We start from the raw sequence: 24664 nt of genomic DNA, 5'->3' as shown, positions 1-24664 counted from the left end.
GGTAAGCTTGGGCCTCAGGACCTTTCCTTTCACCAATTAAGTTCTGAAGTCATCATCCTACAGACCAGGTTGTGAGAACAAGACACCAGATAAAATCACCTGGCACAGAGCCAAAATATAAAGTTTTTTCCAGGAGCCAAGTTTTTCTCAACTTTCTAAAGCTCCACCCTCCCCACCTGCACTTGATCACCTGGGTTTACCCTAAATGCCATTCGTTCTTGCGTGCAAGAGAGGAAAAGGCAGCCTTTTTAAACCTGTTATTGTTTGGTTAAGCACAGGATGATAACTCCTGAAATGGGTTTTCAGGTACATAGACAACCAGGAGGAAGTCCGCCCCTTCTCAGAGATATTACACTATAATGGTATACATCACAATTCAGGAGCCATCAGAATGGCATTCAGTATATAATACATGGCGGTATGACCTGGGTCGGTGTTCCTCAACTCAGCAACTTTAAGATGTGTGGACCAGATCTTAAAGTTGCTGAGTTGAGGAACACCGACCCAGGTCATACCGCCACGTATTATATACTGTATGCCATTCTGATGGCTCCTGAATTGTGATGCAGGAGATAACAAAGATACCCTCAAATCCTAGTTTCCAATGACCCTTGGACATAGAGTTTTCCTGGAAACATTATGGAAGAGGGAGGGAGGTACTGTAGATAGATAGATTTCCAGTCTTAATGGTCTCCCATCCAGGTACTCACCAGATCTAACTTTGCTTAGCTTTTTGAGATCAACTCAGGCCAGCTGTCCTCCTGTGACTTCTCACTCTGGAATTGTTCACAATCATTGTGCTAACTCTTTGTTCCACCTGGTGTCCTCCAGATTGTGCTGGGATTAATGTTGCCATCCGGGTTGGGCCTTCTGAGAGCTGTGGTGTCTCACCACATCTGCAAGGCCCCTAGGAAAGGCCTTTCCAGACCACTGGAATTGCAGGAAACCCTTTTTGAGAAACAGAAATTTCTTAATAGCACTTCCCTTACGTTGACTGGTTCTCCTTTGCTAGACTAGTGTTTCTCAGCCCTTTTTATCTTCTGTCCCACCACCAAAATCTGTTAGAGAACCCGGGTCCCACCAGGGTAGAAACAAATGTCTGAATGGACGTGGATATGTTGGGAAGAATCCCATCCTTACTTCTTGTTTCTAGTAAGTTATACAGACTTAACTAAAGTTTCAGTGCTTTACCTGTAGACTGCTTGCTTTGGAGTTACATGTAATGCTGGTTAAAAAAGCTCTGTTGTACTGAACAATGGCAGGACTGATTTGAAACTTCCGATGTGAAGGGGAAAAATTCCCCATGAATTGGTAGAGGACTCTAGAAAACCACTTGTGAATGGAAGGGATCTTAGAGTAAAAAAAAGAAAAAAACAGTTCTAATTTTTTTTTTTTGCTTGCTGGTTTGTTTGTTTTACAACAGCTAGCAAGAAGTTCCTGCCACCAGCAGCTGATAATTCAGGAGCTGATGCCACTTAATAGACAAGCAACCAATCTCACATGATTTGAATTGGGCTTGTGTTGTGCAAACACAGCCCAGAATTATATAAATGAAATAATTTCCAACAGAAGCCATTCAGATGCTTCTAAGCACTGCAGAAGAAAGGTGTTGAAATATTTGCAAACAGGACATGCTGTTTTCTATAAACTTTTGCCATAATTATCATGTGTGTCTAGATATACAGTATATACGCTCAATTTTTGGGAACCATTTTGTCCCCAAGTGGGGCATCTGCCACTAAAGGTGCCACTAAAAAAGCAAACCATTCCAAAATATTTATGGAGTTTAACTTAACATTAAGGACGCGGTGGCGCTGCGGGCTAAACCGCTGAGCTGCCGATCGGAAGGTCGGCGGTTCGAAACCGCGCGGCGGGGTGAGCTCCCGTTGCTCGTCCCAGCTCCTGCTCACCTAGCAGTTCGAAAACATGCAAATGTGAGTAGATCAATAGGTACCGCTTCGGCGGGAAGGTAACGGCGTTCCGTGTCGTCATGCTGGCCACATGACCCGGAAAATGTCTATGACAACACCGGCTCTAAGGCTTAGAAACGGAGATGAGCACCGCCCCCTAGAGTCGGACACGACTGGACTTTACGTCGAGGGAAACCTTTACCTTTACCTTTACTTAACTTAACATTAATCTTAAATTCATCCATGAGCCAGTTAGGTGTAGCGGTGAAGGCACCAGGCTAGAAACCGGGAGACCCTGAGTTCTAGTCCCACCTTGGGCATGCAGCCAGCTGGGTTACCTTGGGCCAGTCCCTCTCTCTTAGCCCTACGAAGGAGGCAATGGCAAACCACTTCTGAAAAACCCTGCCAAGAAAACTGCAGGGACTTGTCCAGGCAGCCTCCGAGAACGGACACGACTGAACGGATAAAAAAAATAAATTTGTCTTACATGTGTCAAGATCTTTTCTCCCATTTAGCAACTCTAAACATTATATATGTGGGATTCACTGCCACAAGTCAGTAACAAGCGACACATCCCCACCCCTTTTGGCAGAAATAAAAGCCTCCAGAAGGTATAACACTTTGCACACTTGGCCTACAGCAGGAGGCTGTGAACCACGGAGTAACACGGTGTGAACCACGGAGTAAGATAAGCAGTAAGATAACCAATAAAACAAGAACCAAAAAATAAAAGAATTTTTTGCCTTTTAATAGTTTTTTTAATAGTTTTGAATGATGATTGTTTAATATGTATTTATCTGTTTTCTTTTTAACTGCGTGTTGTACACCGCCCAGGGTCACTCTCGGTGAGATGGGCAGCTATATAAATATGATGTAATAGTAATAATAATAGTAATATTAATAATAATAATAATAAAGAAACAACAATTAAAAAAATTTAATCATGTACCCAGAAACATTTTGCATGTAATATGGGTTGTTCTCCTTTGCAACAGCCTTTCTTAGCCTGCAGTACAAAGCCAGTTCTTCATTTCTAACATTAGCTGTCTGGGTCTCTTCGAAGTGTCCACACTGCACAGAAAGCTATGAGTGGGATTAACCTAGCATTTGCATTGCCTAAACCATAGACTCTTGTGGCATCTGAACCTACCGAGTTGTGCACATGTGGGTGTAATTCCATGATTTATTTCCCCTCCCAGCCTCTGTGTACAGAGATGAGTGAGATTCCAGCCACAGCATCTCTGCTGCTCATGTTAACAATGAAAATAGGATCCCAAAGGATTGCAGGAAAATCAGAATTTCCCCCAGTCCATGCATGGCAGCTCAGCCTCCAATCAGGGCTATATTGTTGATGTGGCTAAATAGTTTCGTCTAAAGGATACTCAGAAAATGCTGGTAATTTAGGGTTAATTCAAGCTTTATATAAAGCCAAAGAATTGTCCAAATGCCACCATAATAGACACGTGGTTTCAAGCAAAGCTGCTTTTTGCAAGCTCAATATTGTGAGGTCAAACATGAAAGTTTGTCAATTGTTTTGACCATTCCATTGCTATAGCTCTCAATGCTCCAATAATTATGGGGAACACTTTTTATTTATTTATTTGTTTTATTTATTTTCTTGTCCCGCCTTTATTATTTTTATAAATAACTCAAGGTGGCAACCGTACTTAATACTCCTTCCTCCTCCTATTTTCCCCACAACGGCAACCCTGTGAGGTGAGTTGGGCTGAGACAGAGTGACTGGCCCAAGGCCGGCTTTCATGCCTCAGGTGGGACTAGAACTCACAGCCTCCTGGTTTCTAGCCCGTTGGCTTAACTACTAGACCAAACATTTGCTGGTTTATTCCATAATCTCTTATTTTGGTTTTGAGCTCCAACAATGTACAACCTTTTCCAGTTCCTTTTAAGCTGCTCCACCTATAAATAAAAATTCCTTTTCCTCATCAGCTGTGATATGAGTTTATGTTTTATGTAAAACATAAAATGTTAACATGGTAATTCAGGAGCACTTTTTCTACATTATTTAGGGCAGGGTTTCTCAGCCAGTGGCACCCTCGGGTTCTGCAAGAGGTCACTAGGGGTTCCCTGGGAGATCACAATTTATTTAAAAAATTATTTCAAATTTGGGCAACTTCACATTAAAGAGGTACGTTTCGTTCTTTATTTTCAGTTTAAGAACACTATTACTGCATATAGACAGGCCTACCCATGAAATGAATATAATAATTTTGGAACTTCTGGCCTATATTTGAGCCTGAATGGGCAGGGGTTCTCCAAGGCCTGAAAAATATTTCAAGGGTTCCTCCAGGGTCGAAAGGTTGAGAAAGGCTGATTTAGGGGCATCAAATCCATATTTTTTTGCATAAATGCCAATGTATCATTTTTGCTACCTGCTGATTAGATGGTCCACAATCTCATCTTTCTCTTTGCAAAATCCATATTTCCTCTTGTTTTTAGCCAAGTATCACACAATGGCCGGGATACCAGCTGGACCCTATTGATGAACAACTGGCCATTGTTAATTTGTCTGGCCTGACACTTACAGAAGGAGCTTAAAGAGATTAGTACCATGATGTTCTACAACAGGCTCTTCCCCCCACCCCGCCCCCATTTTTAGTTCAAAAAGAAAAAGCCTTTTCAACTTGGAGCATTCCCATATTCCAGCAGAACTGGTATAACAAGAAACACAGATGGAAACTCTTGATTTGTAGAACACCAACCCCAGCTGCCACCACATTCACATTCAGGAAGCCCATGGGGACTTTGTGAAAGATACAGGTAATTTGGCAAAAAAAAAAAAAGTGTGTGTGGAGGGACCATGAAGAAGAATTTAGAAGCACAAGAGTTTTCAGGGAGGGGTCAAAAGCATACAAGTGCAATTCTTTGGCATGCTTGTCTGGGAAAAACACTAGTGCGCTGAAGGAAGTTTATGTGTGCATAGAATTGCCAACATACAGCACAAGGCGACAATGCTTGGCTCAAAAGCAAGTCCATCAGCTGCTGCTGAATTTCGCACCATGCCCCTCTGATGGCCACGTTCTGAGAACTAGCAACTTTTACTCAATTTACTCACTTTTCTGGGCTCACCCAGAAGAAGTGGGGAAGCTGCAACTTCTCCTGTGAATATGTGAAACCCAGCCCCTTGCCTTCAGCTTATCCTGAAGTAAGTCCTGACAAAGATTCCATATTTTTTTCCTGGATTTCCATGTAGCCAGGCAATCTGTGCCCAAACTAATTTCCAATTAGGTTAGAGCCCTTAATGAGTTTCCAAGGAAGATTAACTGAAAAAGAAATCCTTTCTTCCTTGCATGATCCGTGGGAGGCCAATCTTAATTGGGGAGATTCATTTTTAATTAGTAAAGCTGGGTTTTTGTTTTAATCCTGTACCAGCTTGAGGAATTCAGCTACATTAGAAATGCAAATGAAAAGAGTATTACACCTTTCCAAGCAGAGAGCAATTCTAGAAATACAGGTTTGGTCCTTTGGAAAGAAGCCCCTAGGGAATGATTAGTGTGTCATAATCCTTACATTTATGTATAGATTTCTTTTATCCGTTCATTCATGTCTGACTCTCGGAAGCTGCCTGGACAAGTCCCTGCAGTTTTCTTGGCAAGGTTTTTCAGAACTGGTTTGCCATTGCCTCCTTCTTGGGGCTGAGAGAAAGGGGCTGGCCCAAGGTGACCCAGCTGGCTTTGTGCCTAAGGCAGGACTAGAACTCATGGTCCCCCGTTTTCTGGCCTGATGCCTTAACAACTACACCAAACTGGCTGTAATTGATGTATTTACAAATATATAAACAGAGACACACAGCATAAAGGCTGTAACCAACAGCCACAAGAATCCACATGCATACGAAGCCCAAACTGGCTTTTTTGTGGAATTGTGTTGATCTTAGTGGGCAAACTTTTAGATTTCCAGGAGTCTACAAGAAAGGAATTGAGAAGAAGCAAAAAAGCTGAAGAACTAGTGCACATGTTTCAGGTCAGTGGCTTGGAGTTATTTCAAAAGATGTTAACAGGGTCTAAGTCAATGTTTCTCAGCCTTAGCAACTTTAAGACACATGGACTTCAATTCCCAGAATTCCCCAGCCAGCAAAGCTAGCTGGGGAATTCTGGGAGTTGAAGTCCACGTGTCTTAAAGTTGTCAAGGTTGAGAAACACTGGTCTAAGTCAATGCACGTGTTGGTGCTCTACGCATTACTGTAACCCCCAAGCTTGCAAGCTAGATGGAGGAGCTGAAAAAACTCTTGGAAAAAAGCAGTAACAAGCCATTCTGAACACTACGAATGTGTCCATGATGTCATCGGGAGGTGAGAATGATTCGCAGTGTCTTTATTTTTAGAAAACATACAGGTAGTCCTCTATTGACGACCATAATTGAGACCAGAATTTTGATTGCTAAGTGAAGCAGTCTTTAAGTGAATCTGACCCAATTTTACAACCTTTTTTGCAGCAGTCGTTAAGCAAATCACCATGGTTGTTAAGGAAACCAACTGGTCATTAAGTGAATCACATCATTCCCCATTGATTTTGCTTGCCAGAAGCAGGCCAGGAAGGTCGAAAATGGCAATCAGGTGACCACAGGATGCTGCGACGGTCATAAATGTGAACCAAATGACCAAATCATGATCACATTGCCAAACGATGAAATCATGATCACATGACCATGGGACACTGAGACAGTTGTATGTGTGAGCACCGGTTGTAAGTCGGTTTTTTCAGCACTGTCGTAAGTCTGAACCATCACTAAACAAATGGTCATTAAGTGAGGACTACCTGTACATTGTAATATACATCTTGTATGTTTTTGTGGTCTTTTTTCTTCAGCTTTTTTCTTCTTCTTTTATAATTTTGTGTATTCTTTTTCTTCATTTTTCGTATTTAGTTAATAAAAAGAAAGAAAATATACATTCTGGGACAAGGTAAATACTGGTTTGAAAACATGCAGGCTGTGTCCTTGTGTGAATCCCCAAAGTCTCTTAATACATTCTATTCTACCTCCCCAGCTCCTTTAAGATAATGTCATCTTTGAGTTAAGCTCAGCTTCTAGGGGATTCCTGGCTAATATACCAGCAAGATAGATGGAGGTTCTCTTAGGAACAATTCAGAAACTGTTTCCCATTCTCTTTTTCTGAGATGTGTTCTCAACTTCTTAACCTAGCCTACAACCTGGGAATTTCCTTATGGTCTCCTATCCACCTCTCTGTCATGGCATTGTCCTGAGTCAATCGTGTTGTGTTTGTTGACAAGTGTTCCCAGGATTCCTTTTCTCATTATTGCTCATTCCCAGTTCTTAAAATTAACTTTTTAAATAACTATCCTGTTACCCAGGAGCCATAAGTGAGTCACACCATGCTGGGATGATACCACATGTGACTCTGTGGTTGGTGGTTCAGTTGTATTCACAAAAAATTCATCTTCTCTAATTGGACTTTAATTGACTTCTGTGGAGTTTTATTCCCAATGCATCTTAAAACTATCCTTCCATCTTTGTGGGTGGTAAAAATGCCCCACTGAACTTGTGTCCGTCCTCCATCCACCAAGGGATCCGTACGTCTCGTTAAGGATGGAAATATTCAATCATCTGGAGTTTATTCTCCCAAAAATAGAGACTGGCCATTATTTGCTGCTTTCTTCTTCCCAGCAAGAGACCTTGGTCAACAGATGCCTTAAGCCTCCCTCCTCACCCATCTGTAATATGGGGAAATGATATGAATGGCAGCTAACTTAAGGGAAGAACTATGGCACAAGTTTCCAAAATAACCCATCTACTTTGAAAATGTTATTGGTTACATCAGTGTTTCTCAATCTTAGCAACTTTAAGTTGTGTGGACTTCTTGGGTTCAACTTTAAGATATATGGTCTTCTTGAGTTCTTGAGTTGAAGTCCACCCATCTTAACTTGTATGGACATTGAGTCCCTCCATCTTCACTTGCGTGGAATTCTTGAGTTCTTGGGTTGAAGTCTATTAAAGTTGCTAAGTCTGAAGAACACTGGGTTACCTGCCAAACTCTAGACCTAGCAAGTCTCCTATATCGGACAAATCCCCCCCACCCCGCACCCCCCACCCCGCACCAATAAGAGCATTTCCCAACTTGTAACTGCCCCATAAATCTCTGGGGCCAAGCAGCTCCTTTGCGTTGTGTTTCTGTCCAAATCAGTGCAGACGTTTTGGTCTCTTCTGCTCTCACTTCCGTGGAGCTTGCTCATCCGGTGCGTGCTGGAGGTCTCGTCCAACCCAAGGCTGGAGTAGGAGAGGTCTGAGCCAAATCTACTCCACGAGGCAACTCTCTGGCCAGGAACCCCGTGAGCACCGGTCGCTCCCGAGAGAAAGAGGCAAGAAGCTCTATTCGGTCCTCTTCCCCTTTCTGCCTCCCAGTCCCGAGGCTGCCCCCCGTCCTGCCTCCGCAGCCCTGCCCGTCCTTCTCCCGCTCCTCACCCCGAGACAACGTCCGAGCCGACCAAGCCAAGTCCCTCCGACGGGCGCCGAAATGCCTTTCTTCCTCTTGGCCGCCGCCGCCTCCTCGGTGGGGCCCTCCCGGTTGGGCTACAAATCCCCTGAGTTCTTGCTGGGGATTATGGGAGCGGTAGTGCCTCCTTCGGACACCTTATGCGAAGACCCGGCGGCTCCCTGGAAAAGGCCCTGATGCTGGGAAAGGTGGAAGGAAAGAGAAGAGGAGGAGGACCAGCGGCACGCGGGAGGGGCTCAGTGGCGGTGGCGATGGGGGCACCGTTGGGAGACTTGAAAGACCAGGCTAGGGACGGATCGTCAGGGAAAATATCTAGGAGCCGAAAAGGACGTGGTGGCACGTAATCAATCGATCAATCAATCAGTCAATCAATGCAAGACAGCTGGAGGCGGGGCGACAGGGTGGGCAGCCCCTGGCATCTCCAAGCTCAGCCATTTACCGATTCCTGCAACCGACGGGAAACACAGCCGCCGCCCCCCCCTCCCCCGCGCCCGCGCCCGCGCCCGCGCCCGCGGACTGTTCCTCCCCGCTCAGTCTGGGAGCCGGCCACTGCAACTATGACTCCCAGAATTCCTCCCGCATTGGCATGCTGGCGGGGCTGCTGGGAGTAGTAGTTTCCCGGCCCCCTGGAGCGCCGTATCCTCCCCAACCGGCGGGTTGGCTCCTCCTCCTCCTCCCCTCCGAGCGCGCGAGGCGTTTCCCCGGGATGCGGGGGCGTGGCCCGCGAGCCCGCTGCCCCAGAAAGTCGCCGGCGCCTGTCCCGGGCAGCTAGAAGGCGGCTGGCGCGGCGACCATGAGCGGGCACGTCGGCGACCTGAGCGCCAAGCAGGAGGCGGCGCTGGCCAAGGTGAGCGGAGCGCCTGCCCTGCCCTGCCCTGCCCCCCTGGCAGAGAGGATGCCCCCCATCGCGCCCTTCCCTCGCCTGCCCGCTCGGCGTCGGGGCACGGAGCCCCCCTTGGCCAAGCCGGGCGCGCCAAGGCGGCTTCTCTCCGCGCCGACCCCTTCCCGCGCCGTCGGACTTGGACCACGCGCCCGCGCATCCCCAGCCAGCGCGGCGCTGGAGCGAGGGCAGCTCTCGGCTGGCCTGGCGGGGCCGCCTCGGGGCTGCTCTCCGCGCCCCCCACGCCGGGCTTCCGAAGGACAGCCTCGGGAGGGACCGCCGCCGCCGCCGCCGCCGCCGCTGGGCACAGCGCTCTCCGCGCCTCCTGGCAGCGCTCCGCGCTCCGCTCCTTCGCGGGCAGCGTTCCACTCGCCGCTCGGGGGATCGAACCCTCGGCGCGGTGACTGGGAATCTTGCGCGCCTACCTTGCGGGGTGGCTGTAATTGAAGGGCGGGAGGGGGTGAAGAGGGCGCAAGGGCTTGCCTGTAGGCAGGAGAGAAGCGCTCCCGAGCAGATCGGGGGTTAGGGTTAGGGTGGAGGGTCGTAAGGGCCCACCACTCTCAGCCGGTGTGGATGGTGATAGTGGGAGTTTGACACCGCTAGGGAGCCCCGGGCGCGAGGAAAGGCGGACTCTCTTGGTCGTTGACCCGTCGGGCAGCTTCCATCAAGGCTGGCAAGCGCGCAAGGTCGGGGCAAAGGTTCTGGGTTTCCAGGAGCGATTGCACGAGCGACTTCCATCCTTCCGCATCTCCAAAGGGCAAAACGAAGCCGGTCAAAGGTGTTTGATGGCCTGGATTCCTGAGATTATTTGCAATGACAGGGTTTGATGCATGCCTTTGATTGGACCCTCTCCAAATCCCTCCAAAAGTGTGTTGTTTTTTTAAGTGAACCGGGGAAGAATGGGGTCTGGCTTCAAAAGGTTGCTCGCCCCTTAGAGGAACATACCCTTGTGCATTATTCAGTTAGCCATGCCTGGAGAAGATGATGCTGATGCTGGGGAGAGTGGAGGGCAAAAGGAAGAGGGGCCGACCAAGGGCAAGGTGGATGGATGATATTCTGGAGGGGAGGGACTCGTCCCTGGGGGAGCTGGGGGTGTTGACGACCGACAGGAAGCTCTGGCGTGGGCTGGTCCATGAAGTCACGAAGAGTCGGAAGTGACTGAACGAATAAACAACAACATGCCTAAGGCAGTGTGCAGCCCGGGCACTATATTCTGTGTGCCTCCCAGCACAGTCTTTTCCCTGTGAACTAAACAGATCCTTTTCCTTCGTGTATCCAATTCTGAGTTCCTTTTGGGATACCTTTGTCTCCTGTTGCAAATGCAGAAGATTCTCAAAGGGCCCTTGGGGGATTTTAAAAATGGATAAACCGATTTATGTCTGCACACCAAAGGAATCTCGTTAACATGTTGAAATTAGCTCCCTTATTTTGGGATGGTGTTTCCAAACGAACTGGCCGTCCAAGTAGACATGAATTGCTGGCGCTCAGCCTCCTTTGATATTGGAAGAAGCAAATGAGACTGCACCTCCAGATTCCAGGGTGTTCTTGCCCTTTAATAGTTCTGCTTCTTTTCAGGGTGACAGCAAGTTACAGACTGGATTCACACAACCTGCTTCCTCTTAATCCTGGTTAACAAAATACAATTGCTGTGTTCCTCTAAGATGCTGTTGTGTCCTATTCTGCGTTGTAAACTCTCTCTCCCTCTCTCTCCAATACTTCAGTCTTTTCATCCGTCTGCACAACACACTCACCCACAAATTAGGCAATTGCAGCTTAGCCTTGCACTGTAAAAATTCCAGCTTGGGTTCATGCTGAATCCAGGAAGCCAGGTTTATTAGATAAAGCATGGTTCAGTTAAGTCTGTATGAGCACAGCCATTATATGGCTTCTGGGAAGTGTATCCTTACTGGTGCATTTTTTAAGCTTTGGATTAAAAAAAAACTGTGTAGTTTAGTGTTCTCCAAGCAGGGTGATCCATCTTTCTTGACGCTAAGTGGATATGTTCCAACTCTCCTCTATTGGCACCTGGTGCTCAGTTTTAATATTTGAAGGGATTACAATAAGATTTGCATTAAGGCCTAGGAAAAGGGTTCAGCTTACCCGCTAAGCTCTAAAGACAGGTGAAACATGCCACAGTGGTTGTGTTGACATAACATGCAATCTTTAAACCATCTTTGGCTTAGCAGAAGAGCCTCCTTTGGTATCATGTGCTCCAGCAATGGCTGGATTCCCATTTCAGTCTTGTCTAACGTGTTGGATGAAGTCCACCAAACTGGTTCATCTCTGCTGGTTTGGGCTCAGCTCCATTGTGGTTTATAGCCAATGGTATATGGCTCAGTGCATGGCGTTAACCCACTCAGTTGTGGTTAATTCAGTAAACCAGTTAAGCAGATCCTGGTTTAGAATAAGCGTGAACTAATCTGTTGTGATGCCTCCCTCCGTTTGTTATTCATTCAGAAATTTTAATTTAGCAGACCTGGCCATTGTGAAGTATGTTGGATTCTTTTTCTTTTTAAAAGAATTGTGTGGGCTTTCTGTTGATATGTGCCAGAATTGTTCAGGAAAATCACAGGTATTTCTTTATCCCAAAGTGTTGCCTGAATTCACACGCTGAGCTAAGCCTGAAGCCAGGTGTTGTATCTATAGTTTAGAACAGTGTTTCTCAGCCTTGGCAACTTTAAGATGTCTGGACTTCAACTCCCAGAATCCCCCAGCCAGCCATGAATTCTGGGAGTTAAAGTCCATACATTGTAAAGTTGCCAAGGTTGAGAAATACTGGTTTAGAATAAATTACCTGGTGAAATACAAGTAGTCCTCACTTAAGGACCACAATTGGGACTGGAATTGTGGTTGCTAAGTGAAGTGGTCATTAAGTGAATCTGACCCAATTTTATGACCTTTTTTGCGGTAATCGTTACACAAATCACTGTGGTCGTTTAGCGAATCATGCAGTTCCCCTTTGATTTTGCTTTCTGGAAAGGTTGAAAATGGTGATCACATGACTGGGATGCTGCAATGGCTATAACTGCGAACTGGTTGCCATATCGTGATCATGTGACCGCAGGGGATGCTGCAACCGTTGTAAGTGCGAGGACTGGTCACAAGTCGTTTTTTCAGCACCGTCGTAAATCTGAATGAATGGTCACAGAGATGTACATTGCACTCCCTCTTCCAATTTTATCCCCAGAAGAATAACTCTGAGAAGTAGCCTGGGCTGAAACAGGGTGACTTGGTCATAGTTTGTCCCTCCCTGGATCAAATGTCAGGTCTTTCAGTACTTATTCATCCATTTTCACAGGGAGGAAAAAATTCTTAAGGGAAAATTATGGGCCCTCTCCGCTCCCCCTGGCTTCCAGCTTTTTTCTGGCCTAAGAGAAATATTCTTTTTAAGAGAAAAGACTTTTTTGTTTCCTTTGCATGCATCGAACCACAGGCAAGAGAGGGAGAGAGGAAGACAGTAACAGTTGTGGCCCTACCTTGTTTTTGTAGAAGCTGCATTTGCAGCACCTGTTTCTTCCCCCTGTTTAAAATTTAATTTCTAATTTTTTATTCTTAGTAAGAGTGTTTGGCACTATGATAAAAAAGGGGGGGTAATTTTTTTTAAAGATATTCTAGTCTATTAGTTGTGAAGAAGCCCTTTTTAAAGCTCACAAGCCCTTTGAATAAAATGTTTGAATGATGATGGTGCCAGCCCTCCCAGGCAGAGCGGACAGGAAACACGACCAGATGAGCTAATTCTACTTTATTGTAAGGCTACATTGACAGTCTCTTGCAAGTCTGAAGGTACAAATCTCCCGTCATCTCCTTTGCAGCCCAAGAAACTAGGGAGGGTCCCTCCTGAGCCTCTTTCTCCACCCATTGTGCACCCATTGAGGGCTTTGCCCTCCCTTATCTGACTGTTCCCTAGGCAGCATCTCTTCCTCTGTCTCCCAAGGTCTTTCTCACATGCCATTACAGATGGAAACCCTCAAAGAAGGTGCAGATGAATCATACTAGGACAAACACCCCATCAGGGGAGCCCTACAGCAAAGTTTGAAGGGCCCCTGGCTCCACTGAACGACAGGACGCAGAGCACATTTCCTTTAACAGCTTCAGAGAACTGGGGGTGGGGGAGTGGGGGTGAATGTGAGCCAAGAAATCCTGAATGATCGAAGTAAAAGTGGGTTCCCACATTGTGCTGAGCCACTGTGTGCTTAATCATGGTTTCCTGATGAAGAACATTCTTGTGTGGCTTGCAAATCATGATGCAGGGTTGATGGGTTGTGGAAACCTGGTCCAGTAGTTCTTCCCTCAAGACCCTGGTCAAGTGCAGAAGGAGCACTCCAAGATTTTCATATATGTGACCCCAGTAAAGTGATTTTGCTGGCTAAGGACAATGGGATGTAGAGTTCAGTTCCCAAATTGCCCGTCTCGACTGGAAACAACAGTGGCTGCTTTTGCTAATAGGAGCTCAAGAGATGCAATAGCCCTAATTTCTGAGTCACCCAGGATTCTCAATTGTTGGATGGGCTTGTTGCCACAGACCTAAAAGAATAAAAGAATAGTGTGGTGTGGATTTAAAAACCCCAGAATTCCCCAATGTTGCTGAGCATTCTGGGACTTGAAGTCCACACCTCTGGAGTTTGGGATGGCTGCATGGAGTATGATGACATGAGATCTGTAACTTATATTTCTTCACTGTTATACAGGGGCCTGCCATGTGGGAGTTGGCATCTCTGCCCAGGGAATGGGGTTGCTTGGGCAACTGGGTAGAGGAAGCCGAGCTATCGTGGGACTTGGGAACCAGGGAAACCGTATCTACGGACTTGGTTGCTCGGCCTGGCAGTTGCAGTTCATCTTAAGAACAAAACAAAGAAGACAGATGAGCTTGCCAACTATCTTCTCCCTTGGTGGGCTTGACAGAGGGGCAGCCAGGAGAAGGCTTGCTTCACATCCACGTGGCCAGTTGTCATGAGTGCCGTTGAGCTGAAGTCATCAGCGCAATGGCACACATGACAATAGCAAGGAAATAGGAGAAGGGGCTCAAGATAAGTAGCCATCAACTCACAACGACTAACGGCCAACAAACAATAACTAAACGGATCACGGAGCACACCCAAGCCATCAGCGCCAATACAACGGAGATCGCCCAGCTGACAGCAATCACCGGATGAATAGAAAACCCGATGATGGGCGATCCCGGAACGCCAGCGGGGCCTCACAACCCCTCACCCACCGGCAGGGCAACGTATTGGACAAAGGGAGGTGACGTGACCGCGAGTGAGGGGGCGCTGACCGGCGCGGGGTATTTAAACCCCGCACCGGCGCGCTCCTGTCACTCTCAGCTTTTTTCTTCCGACGCTGTAACTGCGCTGTGAATAAACCAGAGCCTGATCCATCGAACCAGTGTCTGTGCATTATTCAGAGGCAGGCAGCGCATGACATAAAGCTGAGAGTCATAAACTCAGCCTCGCCGAGCCCCACCGGACGACAACGAGCCGCGGGAGGAATAGACGGCGAGAAGACCAGCAAGATGAAGCTGGAGCGACGCGGGCAAGGAGGGCGAGCCGCACGGCAAGAGACAGAGGAGGACCGACCAAGGCCAGAGGCACCGCGGACTCCCGGAGCCATGGACGCCCACCCCACCCGACCCGAGCCTCAGCTCCAACCCCAAGGGGAGATGGCGACGGAGGCAACCCGACCGCGGGAGGGAGCAACATGCCTTCCGAAACCAGCGGAGGACCCCGCGCCCCACATCGCACCCCAGCAACGGGCGTGGAGCGACAGCCCAATGGCGGTCAACACGGAGGAGGACGATGGAGACACCCAGCAGACGGCGGAGGAAGCGGACCAGCGGCAGAGGGAGGATGAACCCCGCCGGCAACCCACCCCCGCCGACGCACCGACGGAACCGGCCCCAGCGGCGGCGCGGGCCGGGGACGAGGAGGCACGAGCTGAACTCGTGGCCATGCGGGCCCAACTGACGGAACTCCGGACCATGCTCCAGTCGCTTATGCCCCCCGCGCCACCCAACGACGTCCCCGCACAGGCCCACACCCCGAGTGAAGCACCGAACCCCCACGGGCCAGCGGAGGGTCAGCAGACGGCCCAGGCGGACGACACCACAGGCCGGGAAGCGAGAGGCAGGGCCGCGCAAAACGCCCGGGCCCCAAAGGACTTCCCCATCTTCTTCGATGGGAACCCCACGAAACTCTCGTTCTTCGTAACGAACGCCAGGGAGTTCATGGGGAGGCACGGACACTCCTATGACTCAGAAGCCGACAAGATCGCCGCCGTGGCGATCAAACTACAAGACAGGGCGGCGGACTGGTACGTCCAACTGTACGAGTCCAGCTCCCCCGCCCTCGCCACCTTCCCTGCCTTCATCAATGAGATGAAAAACTACTTTGAAGACCCCCTAGCCAAAGTAAGGGCGAAAAGCGCACTCCAAAGACTTAAACAGGGCACACGCACGGTCCCAGACTACGCCCTGGAGTTCAAAGCCCTCGCGGGGAAGGTCAGCGACTGGTCCGAGACCACCCTGCTGGAAATGTTCAAAAGGGGGCTCAATCGCGACGTTCTCCAATGGGCCCTCTACCGCGACGACCCAGAAACGCTACACGGGTGGATCCACCTCGCGGGGAAAGCCGAACACGCGCACCGCACCTTCCTCATGACAACCACGGAAGACACAAACTATGCCGGCAAAAAGGTACCCGCACCACACGTGGGGATGGCCGGCCCCATATACCCAAAAAAGAAATTCAATCAGGAGCCCTGCGGGAAGTGTGGCAAACTAGGGCACAAGATGGTGGATTGCTTCGCCAACCGACCGCCGACCAGTGCGCCTAAACCCACCCCGAAAATTAGCCCCAAACCACCCAACCTGGGGCCGCCCCCTCACCGCCGAATGACCGTGGCCACAGCGACACCAGAGGAAGGCTGGGACGCCTACTGGGGGGAAGAGGATAACGTAGACCCCGACCAGCCGGCGGGAAAAGCTCCCCGCCTGCCCTGAAACGCGTTGCGAGGCAGGCGGTGGGACAGCAGCGCGGACCACCTCGACGGAACGACGAAAGCCCCGTAATAATGGCGGCAATCAAACTCTCTGCCGGCAACGGAGCCACCACGGCCGCGGCACTAGTGGACTCGGGGTGCTCAAAAAATCTCATCCACCCCGACCTAGTCGCCAAACTCGACCTCCGCTGCTTCCCCCTCCCCATGCCGTTGGCATTCCACCAGCTGGACGGCTCTACAGCGGGAGGGAAACCAGCCACGCTGCAAACCGAGCCGGTCACCCTGCAAATGGGCACTCACACCGAACGCACATCGTTCGTCGTCACTCACATCGGACGGCCCATTGCAGTCCTGGGGATGCCATGGCTCGCGACAAACAACCCGCGCATCAACTGGGAGACCCGCACCTTCACATTCGGCGACGGCGAGTATCGGGCACCAGTTCCAGCGGGCAGAACCAACCCCACTGTAGGACGAGCGGAGGCGACTACACAGGACAACGCTGCTACCACAGCAGACCTACCGGAACAATACGCCGACTTCTCCGAGGTCTTCGGAGAGGCGGAAGCTGACCAACTACCCCCCCACCGCAAGACGGATTGCCGGATCGACCTACTGCCTGACATCCCCTTACCTAGACCAAAGATCTATTCGATGACCCCGAAGGAGATGGCAACCCTCCGGGAGTTCATCGATAAAAACCTAGATAGGGGATTCATAGAGCCAGCATGCTCACCGGTCGGAGCCCCCGTCTTATTCCGGGAGAAGAAAGACGGCACCCTACGGCTCTGCACCGACTACCGAGGCCTAAACGCGGCTTCCCTGTCCAACAAATACCCCTTACCCCTGGTGAAGGACATGCTCGCCCACCTGTCCACGGGCAAAGTCTTTTCCAAATTGGACCTTCGCGAGGCGTACTATCGCATCCGAATCAGGGAGGGGGACGAATGGAAGACTGCGTTCAACTGCCCCCTAGGCGCCTTCCAGTACAAAGTGCTGCCCTTCGGACTTGCGGGGGCCCCTGGGGTGTTCATGCAGCTCATCAATGAGGTACTGCATGAACATCTGTTCAAAGGGGTCCTGGTCTACATCGACGACGTCCTTATTTACACAAAAACGCACGAGGAACATGTGACCCTAGTCAGGCAAGTCCTCGACAAGCTCAGAGGGGCGCAGCTCTATGCCAAGCCTACAAAGTGCGAGTTTCACAAAGCGCGCCTAGACTACCTGGGGTACCGAATCTCCGGGGACGGCATAGAAATGGACCCCGCAAAAGTCGAGGCGGTGCTAAACTGGGAGCGCCCCCGCAACAGACGCCAACTCCAGAGCTTCCTCGGATTCGCGAATTTTTACAGGTCATTCGCCCGGGGGTTCGCAGAGATAGCCCTCCCCCTAACGGACCTCCTCAAAACCAAAGGGGTGGGGGACACCCGACGCGCCAAGAACTCGGGCACAGTGTTGAATTGGACTCCCGCGTGCCAGACCGCATTCAACAAGCTGAAAGCGCTGTTCACCACGGAGCCAATCCTCGCGCACCCGGACCCAGAACGGCCATTCGTGGTCCAAGCCGACGCCTCAGACTTCTCCCTGGGGGCCATCCTGCTCCAAAAGGACCCCACGGGACTCCTGAAACCATGCGCCTACCTGTCAAAGAAGTTCTCCGAGACAGAAAGGCGATGGCACGTCTGGGAGAAAGAAGCCTTCGCGGTAAAATCGGCGCTAGAGACATGGTGACACCTACTCGAGGGAGCCACCCAACCATTCGAGGTCTGGACCGACCACCGGAACCTCGAGGCCCTACGAACGCCCAGACGCCTTAGCCCAAAACAGGTCCGATGGGCCCAATTCTTCAGCCGCTTTAATTTCCAGCTGAAGTTCATGCCGGGCAAAAAGAACTTCCTGGCCGACGCCCTCTCCCGACTGCCCCAAGACGAAGAGCCCGCCCCAGATACCATTGGGACGGTCCTATCCGCCTCGCAACTGGGGATGGCCGTGACCACCCGAAGCGGCGCGCGGAGGCAGCTCGACTCTACGGCGCAGCCGACGGCGGGACAACCTACGACCAGAAGAAGCCAACCGCAACTACCAGGGGGATGCGCACGGACCTCGCCGCCGCCCTCAAAACCGACCCCTGGTTCCTGGCAAACCCCGACAAGGTAACGATGGCACAGGACCTGGCATGGGGGGAAGGCAGAATCTATGTCCCGGACTCGCAACGCCAGGCGATCTTGCATAGGTCACACGACGCCAAACAAGCGGGACACTTTGAGTTCCTCAAGACCCTACACCTAATACGGCGTCAATTCTGGTGGCCCGCGCTCAGGCGAGACGTAAAAGCATACGTAGCGTCCTGCCCAACGTGCGCTAGGGCCAAACGGGCACCAGGCAAACCCGCGGGGCTATTACAACGGGTGGCAGAACCCTCCCGCCCATGGGAGGAAATCTCTATGGATTTTATAGTGGACCTCCCACCCAGCCAGAAGAAAACGGCCATTTGGGTGGTGAAGGACTACTTCTCAAAGCAGGCCCACTTCATCCCCTGCACGTCGGTCCCATCCGCACAACAGCTAGCCAAACTCTTCCTCATCCACGTGTACAGGCTACACGGATGTCCCGCACGTGTGGTGACTGACAGGGGCACACAGTTCACCTCCAAATTCTGGCGGGCCTTCCTAAAGCTGACGGGGACCCAACAGGCCCTATCTACGGCCTGGCACCCCCAGACGGACGGAGCCACAGAGGTTCTTAATGCCACCTTAGAGCAATTCATACGCTCATATACTAACTATCACCAAGACGACTGGGCTGAACTGCTCCCGTTCGCCGAAGTCGCATACAACAACGCCGTCCACACGAGCACGGGGAAAACTCCGTTCGAAGTAGTCTCGGGGCGCGACTTCGTCCCCATACCGGAGCTACCTCAACCCCCGGAACCCCAGGTGGACGCTAGCGACTGGGGACGGAAGATCGCGGAATCATGGCCAATAATCACGGCGGCGCTGAAGGATGCACAGGCAGCCTACAAAGAGCAGGCCGACAAGCACCGGCGCCAACAACCGACGTTCCAAGCGGGGGATATGGCCTACCTATCCACCAAGTTCCTAAAGTCACCCCAACCCTCGAAAAAACTGGGGCCTAAGTACATCGGGCCGTTCCGAGTCACGCAAATAGTGAACCCGGTAGCAATACGCTTGGACCTGCCACACAACCTACGGAGACTCCACCCGGTGTTCCACACCAGCCTCCTGAAACCGGCAACCACCTCTCGATGGCACCCAAGCACGCCACAGCCCTCACCGGTGATGATCGACGGGCAACACCACTTCGAGATAAGGGACATACTCGACTCCCGCAAGCAACGAGGAACTCTACACTATCTGGTCAGGTGGAAACACTTCCCCCACCCGGAATGGGTGGCGGCGCACAACGTTAACGCGCCTGACCTGACCAGAGCATTTCACCGGGCATACCCCGACAAGCCACAACCAAGGTCAGCAAGCCGTCCCCTGCAAACCCCCCCCCCGCAGGCCCCCCCCACCTCCCGTGCCCCAAGGGAAAGGGCCCCCCCAAGCCCGCGACTTGGGTGGACCTCCCCCCCCGGGACTCACTCCCCCCGCCCCGGGCCCACGAGGCGGTGACAAGCGTTCGCCAGCACCCTCCCCCCGCCCCCCGGCCGCGGGGGAGTGGCAAGCAAGTCAACAGGGCAACCTGGGGGCAACGCCCAGGAGCTATAACAAAGGCGACGCACTTTAAATAAAAAAAAGAAGGGTCCTACCTGGAGCTGATAAGCACCCGACCAGCCACGCCTCTCTCCTCGCCGAACTGAGCCAAACAAACAGGGTGTGGCTGGAGCATGCGCACGCCAGGACGTGACCCGGGCATGCGCACTATGGACACACCCTGGGTAGGCACGTGGTAGAGGGCGGAGCAAAGGGAGGGGCGACAACTACTCCGGCGGGAATTTCGAAAAAAAAAAAAAAAAAGGGAAAAAAAAGTGCCGTTTGACAGCTCCACTGGAAAAAAAAAAAAAAAAACCAGAAAACCGGGGGGGAGCACTATTCGGACAGGGGGCAGTATGTCATGAGTGCCGTTGAGCTGAAGTCATCAGCGCAATGGCACACATGACAATAGCAAGGAAATAGGAGAAGGGGCTCAAGATAAGTAGCCATCAACTCACAACGACTAACGGCCAACAAACAATAACTAAACGGATCACGGAGCACACCCAAGCCATCAGCGCCAATACAACGGAGATCGCCCAGCTGACAGCAATCACCGGATGAATAGAAAACCCGATGATGGGCGATCCCGGAACGCCAGCGGGGCCTCACAACCCCTCACCCACCGGCAGGGCAACGTATTGGACAAAGGGGGGTGACGTGACCGCGAGTGAGGGGGCGCTGACCGGCGCGGGGTATTTAAACCCCGCACCGGCGCGCTCCTGTCACTCTCAGCTTTTTTCTTCCGACGCTGTAACTGCGCTGTGAATAAACCAGAGCCTGATCCATCGAACCAGTGTCTGTGCATTATTCAGAGGCAGGCAGCGCATGACACCAGTGCTATTCTGTTGACTTAGGTCCCCATTGCCATGAAATGACAGCAACAGCATGGCTCTTTCAGCTTTCTGCTGACGTTGTGCTAAAGTTGTCTGCGGTTAACACTAGCTGGGGAGAGGAAGAAGGAGGACCGTGATGGAGATATGCAGGAACCGTTTCCTAGACAAAAGGGGGAGAGGCATTTTTAAGTCCAGAGCAGCCAGATAACATTTGGAAGCGGCTCAGAGAGACACCTCCCTAATTCACTGGAGTATAGGAAGGGGGCGGAGGACAAGCACAATCAGACTTGCAAGGTTCTGTTACTGTAGTCAATCTCAGTAAAAGTAGTTTTAGCCTTCCCGTGGAGTTGATTTCCTGGCCTGCTCCACCTAGTGGGGCTGACACTAGCAGACTGATCATCATATGCTGAAATACCTCTTGGGCTGCACTGCTGGGGTCTACCTCCCTGCCATTAAATGCCTTGGGTGTAGAGAACTAGCTGCTACAGAGGAAGCTTGTCAGCTAGCTTTCTCTCTGATGTATGCATCTTCTGAATGGGGGGATTTCCATTCAGAGCATTCTCTGGTCCACCAGATGCCCCAGAACCAGTAGGGCTGATGGGGAAGGATGTTGGGAGAGTCAATTGATTTGATGCCGGTCAGGCTATAGAATGGGCAAGTAAAACCAGCAGGTGACTGGAAATGTTGGTGTTCCAGAATGGCTTGGGAATAAGTTATGCTTTTCACACACTGGTGTTATGTAACTCTTGACTCGGTTTGCACATCTGTAATGGGCAGATGTAATGAGAGCCAGTTTGGTGTAGAGATTAAGGCATCAGGCTAGAAACTGGGAGACCGTGAGTTCTAGTCCCACCTTGGGCACAAAGCCAACCTTGGGCCAGTCACTTTCTCTCAGCCCTAGGAAGGAGGCAATGGCAAACCACTTTTGAAAAACCTTGCCAAGAAAATTGCAGGGACTTGTCCAGGCAGTCTCCAGGCTGGCTGGGGAATTCTGGGAGTTGAAGTCCACACATCTTAAACTTGCTGAGGTTGAGAAACACTGAGCTGGAGAAAACGTGGCTGATAGACGCTGGACCTTTTGGAGACAATTTTTGACCCGTTAACACTTCTTCTTGTAGCCTGTTGTAATAACTTTCTCTTAGTGGCCTTGTGTACAACAGAAGTTTATCCCTGGAGTCTATTGACAATTCCATGCATATTTTTGCAATCCTCCGTGAGAATGAGAAACTTTATTTTAAAATATATGAAGGTTCCTAGCCACTGCCGACACTATCTTTTATAGACTCTGGGGAATCTCTGAGAGTGGTTAAAGGTATTTGGCACACTCAAATACAAAAATGAATGAGAGGAATTAAATATCAAGGTGCCTGCAGGTCTGTGCAGGTATGCATCCTGGGCCTTAAAGGTTATGCCTGGGAGGACTGACAAGATAGCAGTGCAAAATTTTGCTAGTCTCTGATAGCCAAGAAGGGTATCATCATTCCCTTCACAGGGAAGTTAAAAGTTAAAAGATTTCTTTCCGGATTACTCTAAATCATTTTTTCACAGCAGGACCAAACTGCAGTTTCTTGCTGGTTCCCAGTAACGACATGTTTGATTTTTTTAAAGAAACAAATCTTTTCACATTAAAATAAATGTATTTATTTTTTTTAAAGCATTCTTTTATTTCCGCTATTTCAAGCCCATTGCTTCTAGATGGAAAACGTACATCTGTACGGATTTCTAGTCCACCTGACCCTATGGAGAAGCCAGAAATCTGGATTAAATTTTTCACTGGGTGTGTGTCAAGAGATGATTGACCCCTCCATTCAGCCTGGTTGGTTAGAAAGGATGATTCTCAGCTGTCTGACCTTTGTAATTTGGAGAGGTTTTGGGGCAACCTCAGCAGGAAGCATTTTACAATTTTTCTGCCTCTTCTTCTTGTCTCTTTCCAATAGTTAACATAGAATATTTTATGTGATCTTACTGTTCAGTTCTGTTCAATTTTATTACGGTCACTGACCAGTACAAGTTACAATTCTATGAAGATAGACACATTAGCCTTAAAACATGAGCCATCTGATTTGAAATAATTTTAAATCTGAATTTACAAGTTCCAATTAAATATTAAAATACGTTTAGATCACAATGTAAATGAGCCCCTTGATCAAATTAAAAAAACAATCTTATTAATTTATCTTACTGTATTTTAGCTGTTTTATGGTATCATATTTTATATTTTATATCTTATAGTGGCTGATGCCCAACTTTTTGATATGGTTATTTGACTAACCAATAAAGTCATTCATTCATTCATTCATTCATTCTTTCCTTCCAATAGCTGTTCTTAACCATAAGAGAATTCATTGCATTTTCAGGCTGCAATTATCCAACTCGGTGTTTCTGGGAGTTGAAATCCACATATCTTAATTGCCAGGGTTGAGAAGCTGTTTGGCTTCCTTTGGAGCATGCAGTTATGCCTCTAAGCTTCCCAGGATGGGTGTGAAGCCCTCTTGGTATCCTTCTGAACATTTCGTCTGATTGGCCTTTAATATCAGGCTTTATTCCCTGGGCTCAGCATCCACTGCCCTTTCATCCTTCAACAACACTGCAATTTACGTTAAAGCAGGGTTGGTCCAACCTGGTCGAATAATCCAGCTTGGGGGCAATATTTTTTGCTGATGAGCCATTCTGAATTGGGGGCATGGTGTTAGGACCTTCAAAAAATGGTGGCTTGGGTGAGTGTGGCCAGTTATTCCGCCCCCCCCCCCTATCAGAAGGAAAATTTATAAGGGTGCTGTATATCACCCCTATGTTTCTGTCTTTTTCTTGGGGAGGTGAATGTATTTTCAAATAGGAGGGGAGTTTATTTATTTATTAAATCAGTGTTTCTCAGCTGTGGCAACCTAAAGATGTATGGACTTCAACATCCAGAATGGCTGGCTGGGGAATTCTGGGCATTGAAGTCCACACATCTTAAAGTTGCCAAGGTTGAGAAACACTGCATTAGATTTATCCCTGCTTTTCTGCCAAGAGCTCAACATGATATCCAGAGAAACCCCTTCTCCAATTTCTCCCCACTGCAACAGCCCTGTGAGGTAGCTCAAGCTAAAGATATCTGTGGGGCTTTGCTTTGCAAGAAAACAGGTTTTAAAAATTAAAAGTGCATTTTAAAAAAAATGTGCTACGGTTTCAGAGATTGGCATCTCCTGACCTGATTTTTATTTGCAACCTATATGTTCCTACTGGAATACAGACACTCCTTTCTTAATTTATATGCTTATTTTCGTAATAGCTGTTGTTAGAAGAAATGTATAACACTGAAATAGATAATAGTGTCAAGGTATAATAATGTTTGTGCCTTCAAAATTATGCATCTAAGAGATTAAGACCTTGTAAAGATCTTGCATGATAAGGTGAAAGAGGAGAAACTGAACTAGAGTAACCTCATTGAACGGGGAGAGAAAGAGCCTTCGGGTATGACTTAATCGGATTAAGTGCAATTTGATAGCCAGGTTCACTCCCGCTCCACAATCCCTGGCCTGCATTCAAACATGCGGCTTGACATCACAAAGGGTCAGTTCACACATGCGTAGCTTCCTTGATGACTGCTGTGTCCAACAGAACAGTGCTTCTTTAAGTGTTGTCTGATATTTTTACATCTTCCTAGTCTATCTTACAATCCTGGGATTTTCTATTCTACCTAAGTAGGACAATGTTAAGTGCCCCCAGATCTTATTTCCCTCCTGTTTAAAAGTATGCCCTTTGCTTCCCAACCTCCCAGCTGCTGTCAGTTTTGTTTGACTTTATTTAATTTTCCCTCCATTGTGAGTTATAAATGAACTATATACCATCAAAGAAAAGAGGGGATAGCC

General features: G+C 49.3%; 1 protein-coding gene across 2 annotated transcripts in view; it reads left to right on the top strand.

The window, feature by feature from the left end:
* The first annotated feature begins 9118 nt into the window (after nucleotides 1-9118).
* SEC14L2 (SEC14 like lipid binding 2) overlaps nucleotides 9119-24664 on the top strand; it is a 42254-nt gene continuing 26708 nt past the window's right edge. For both annotated transcript variants that reach the window (XM_063315388.1, XM_063315387.1), the window contains exon 1: nucleotides 9119-9226. In XM_063315388.1, coding sequence (XP_063171458.1) covers nucleotides 9173-9226 — 54 coding nt within the window. In that variant the 5' untranslated portion in view covers nucleotides 9119-9172. The remainder of the gene's footprint in view (nucleotides 9227-24664) is intronic.

The sequence above is a fragment of the Candoia aspera genome, chromosome 15, assembly GCF_035149785.1.
Source record: "Candoia aspera isolate rCanAsp1 chromosome 15, rCanAsp1.hap2, whole genome shotgun sequence".
Lineage (NCBI taxonomy): Eukaryota > Metazoa > Chordata > Lepidosauria > Squamata > Boidae > Candoia > Candoia aspera.
The sequence above is the reverse complement of the archived record's forward strand: the minus strand, read 5'-3'. Positions and strand labels throughout refer to the sequence as shown.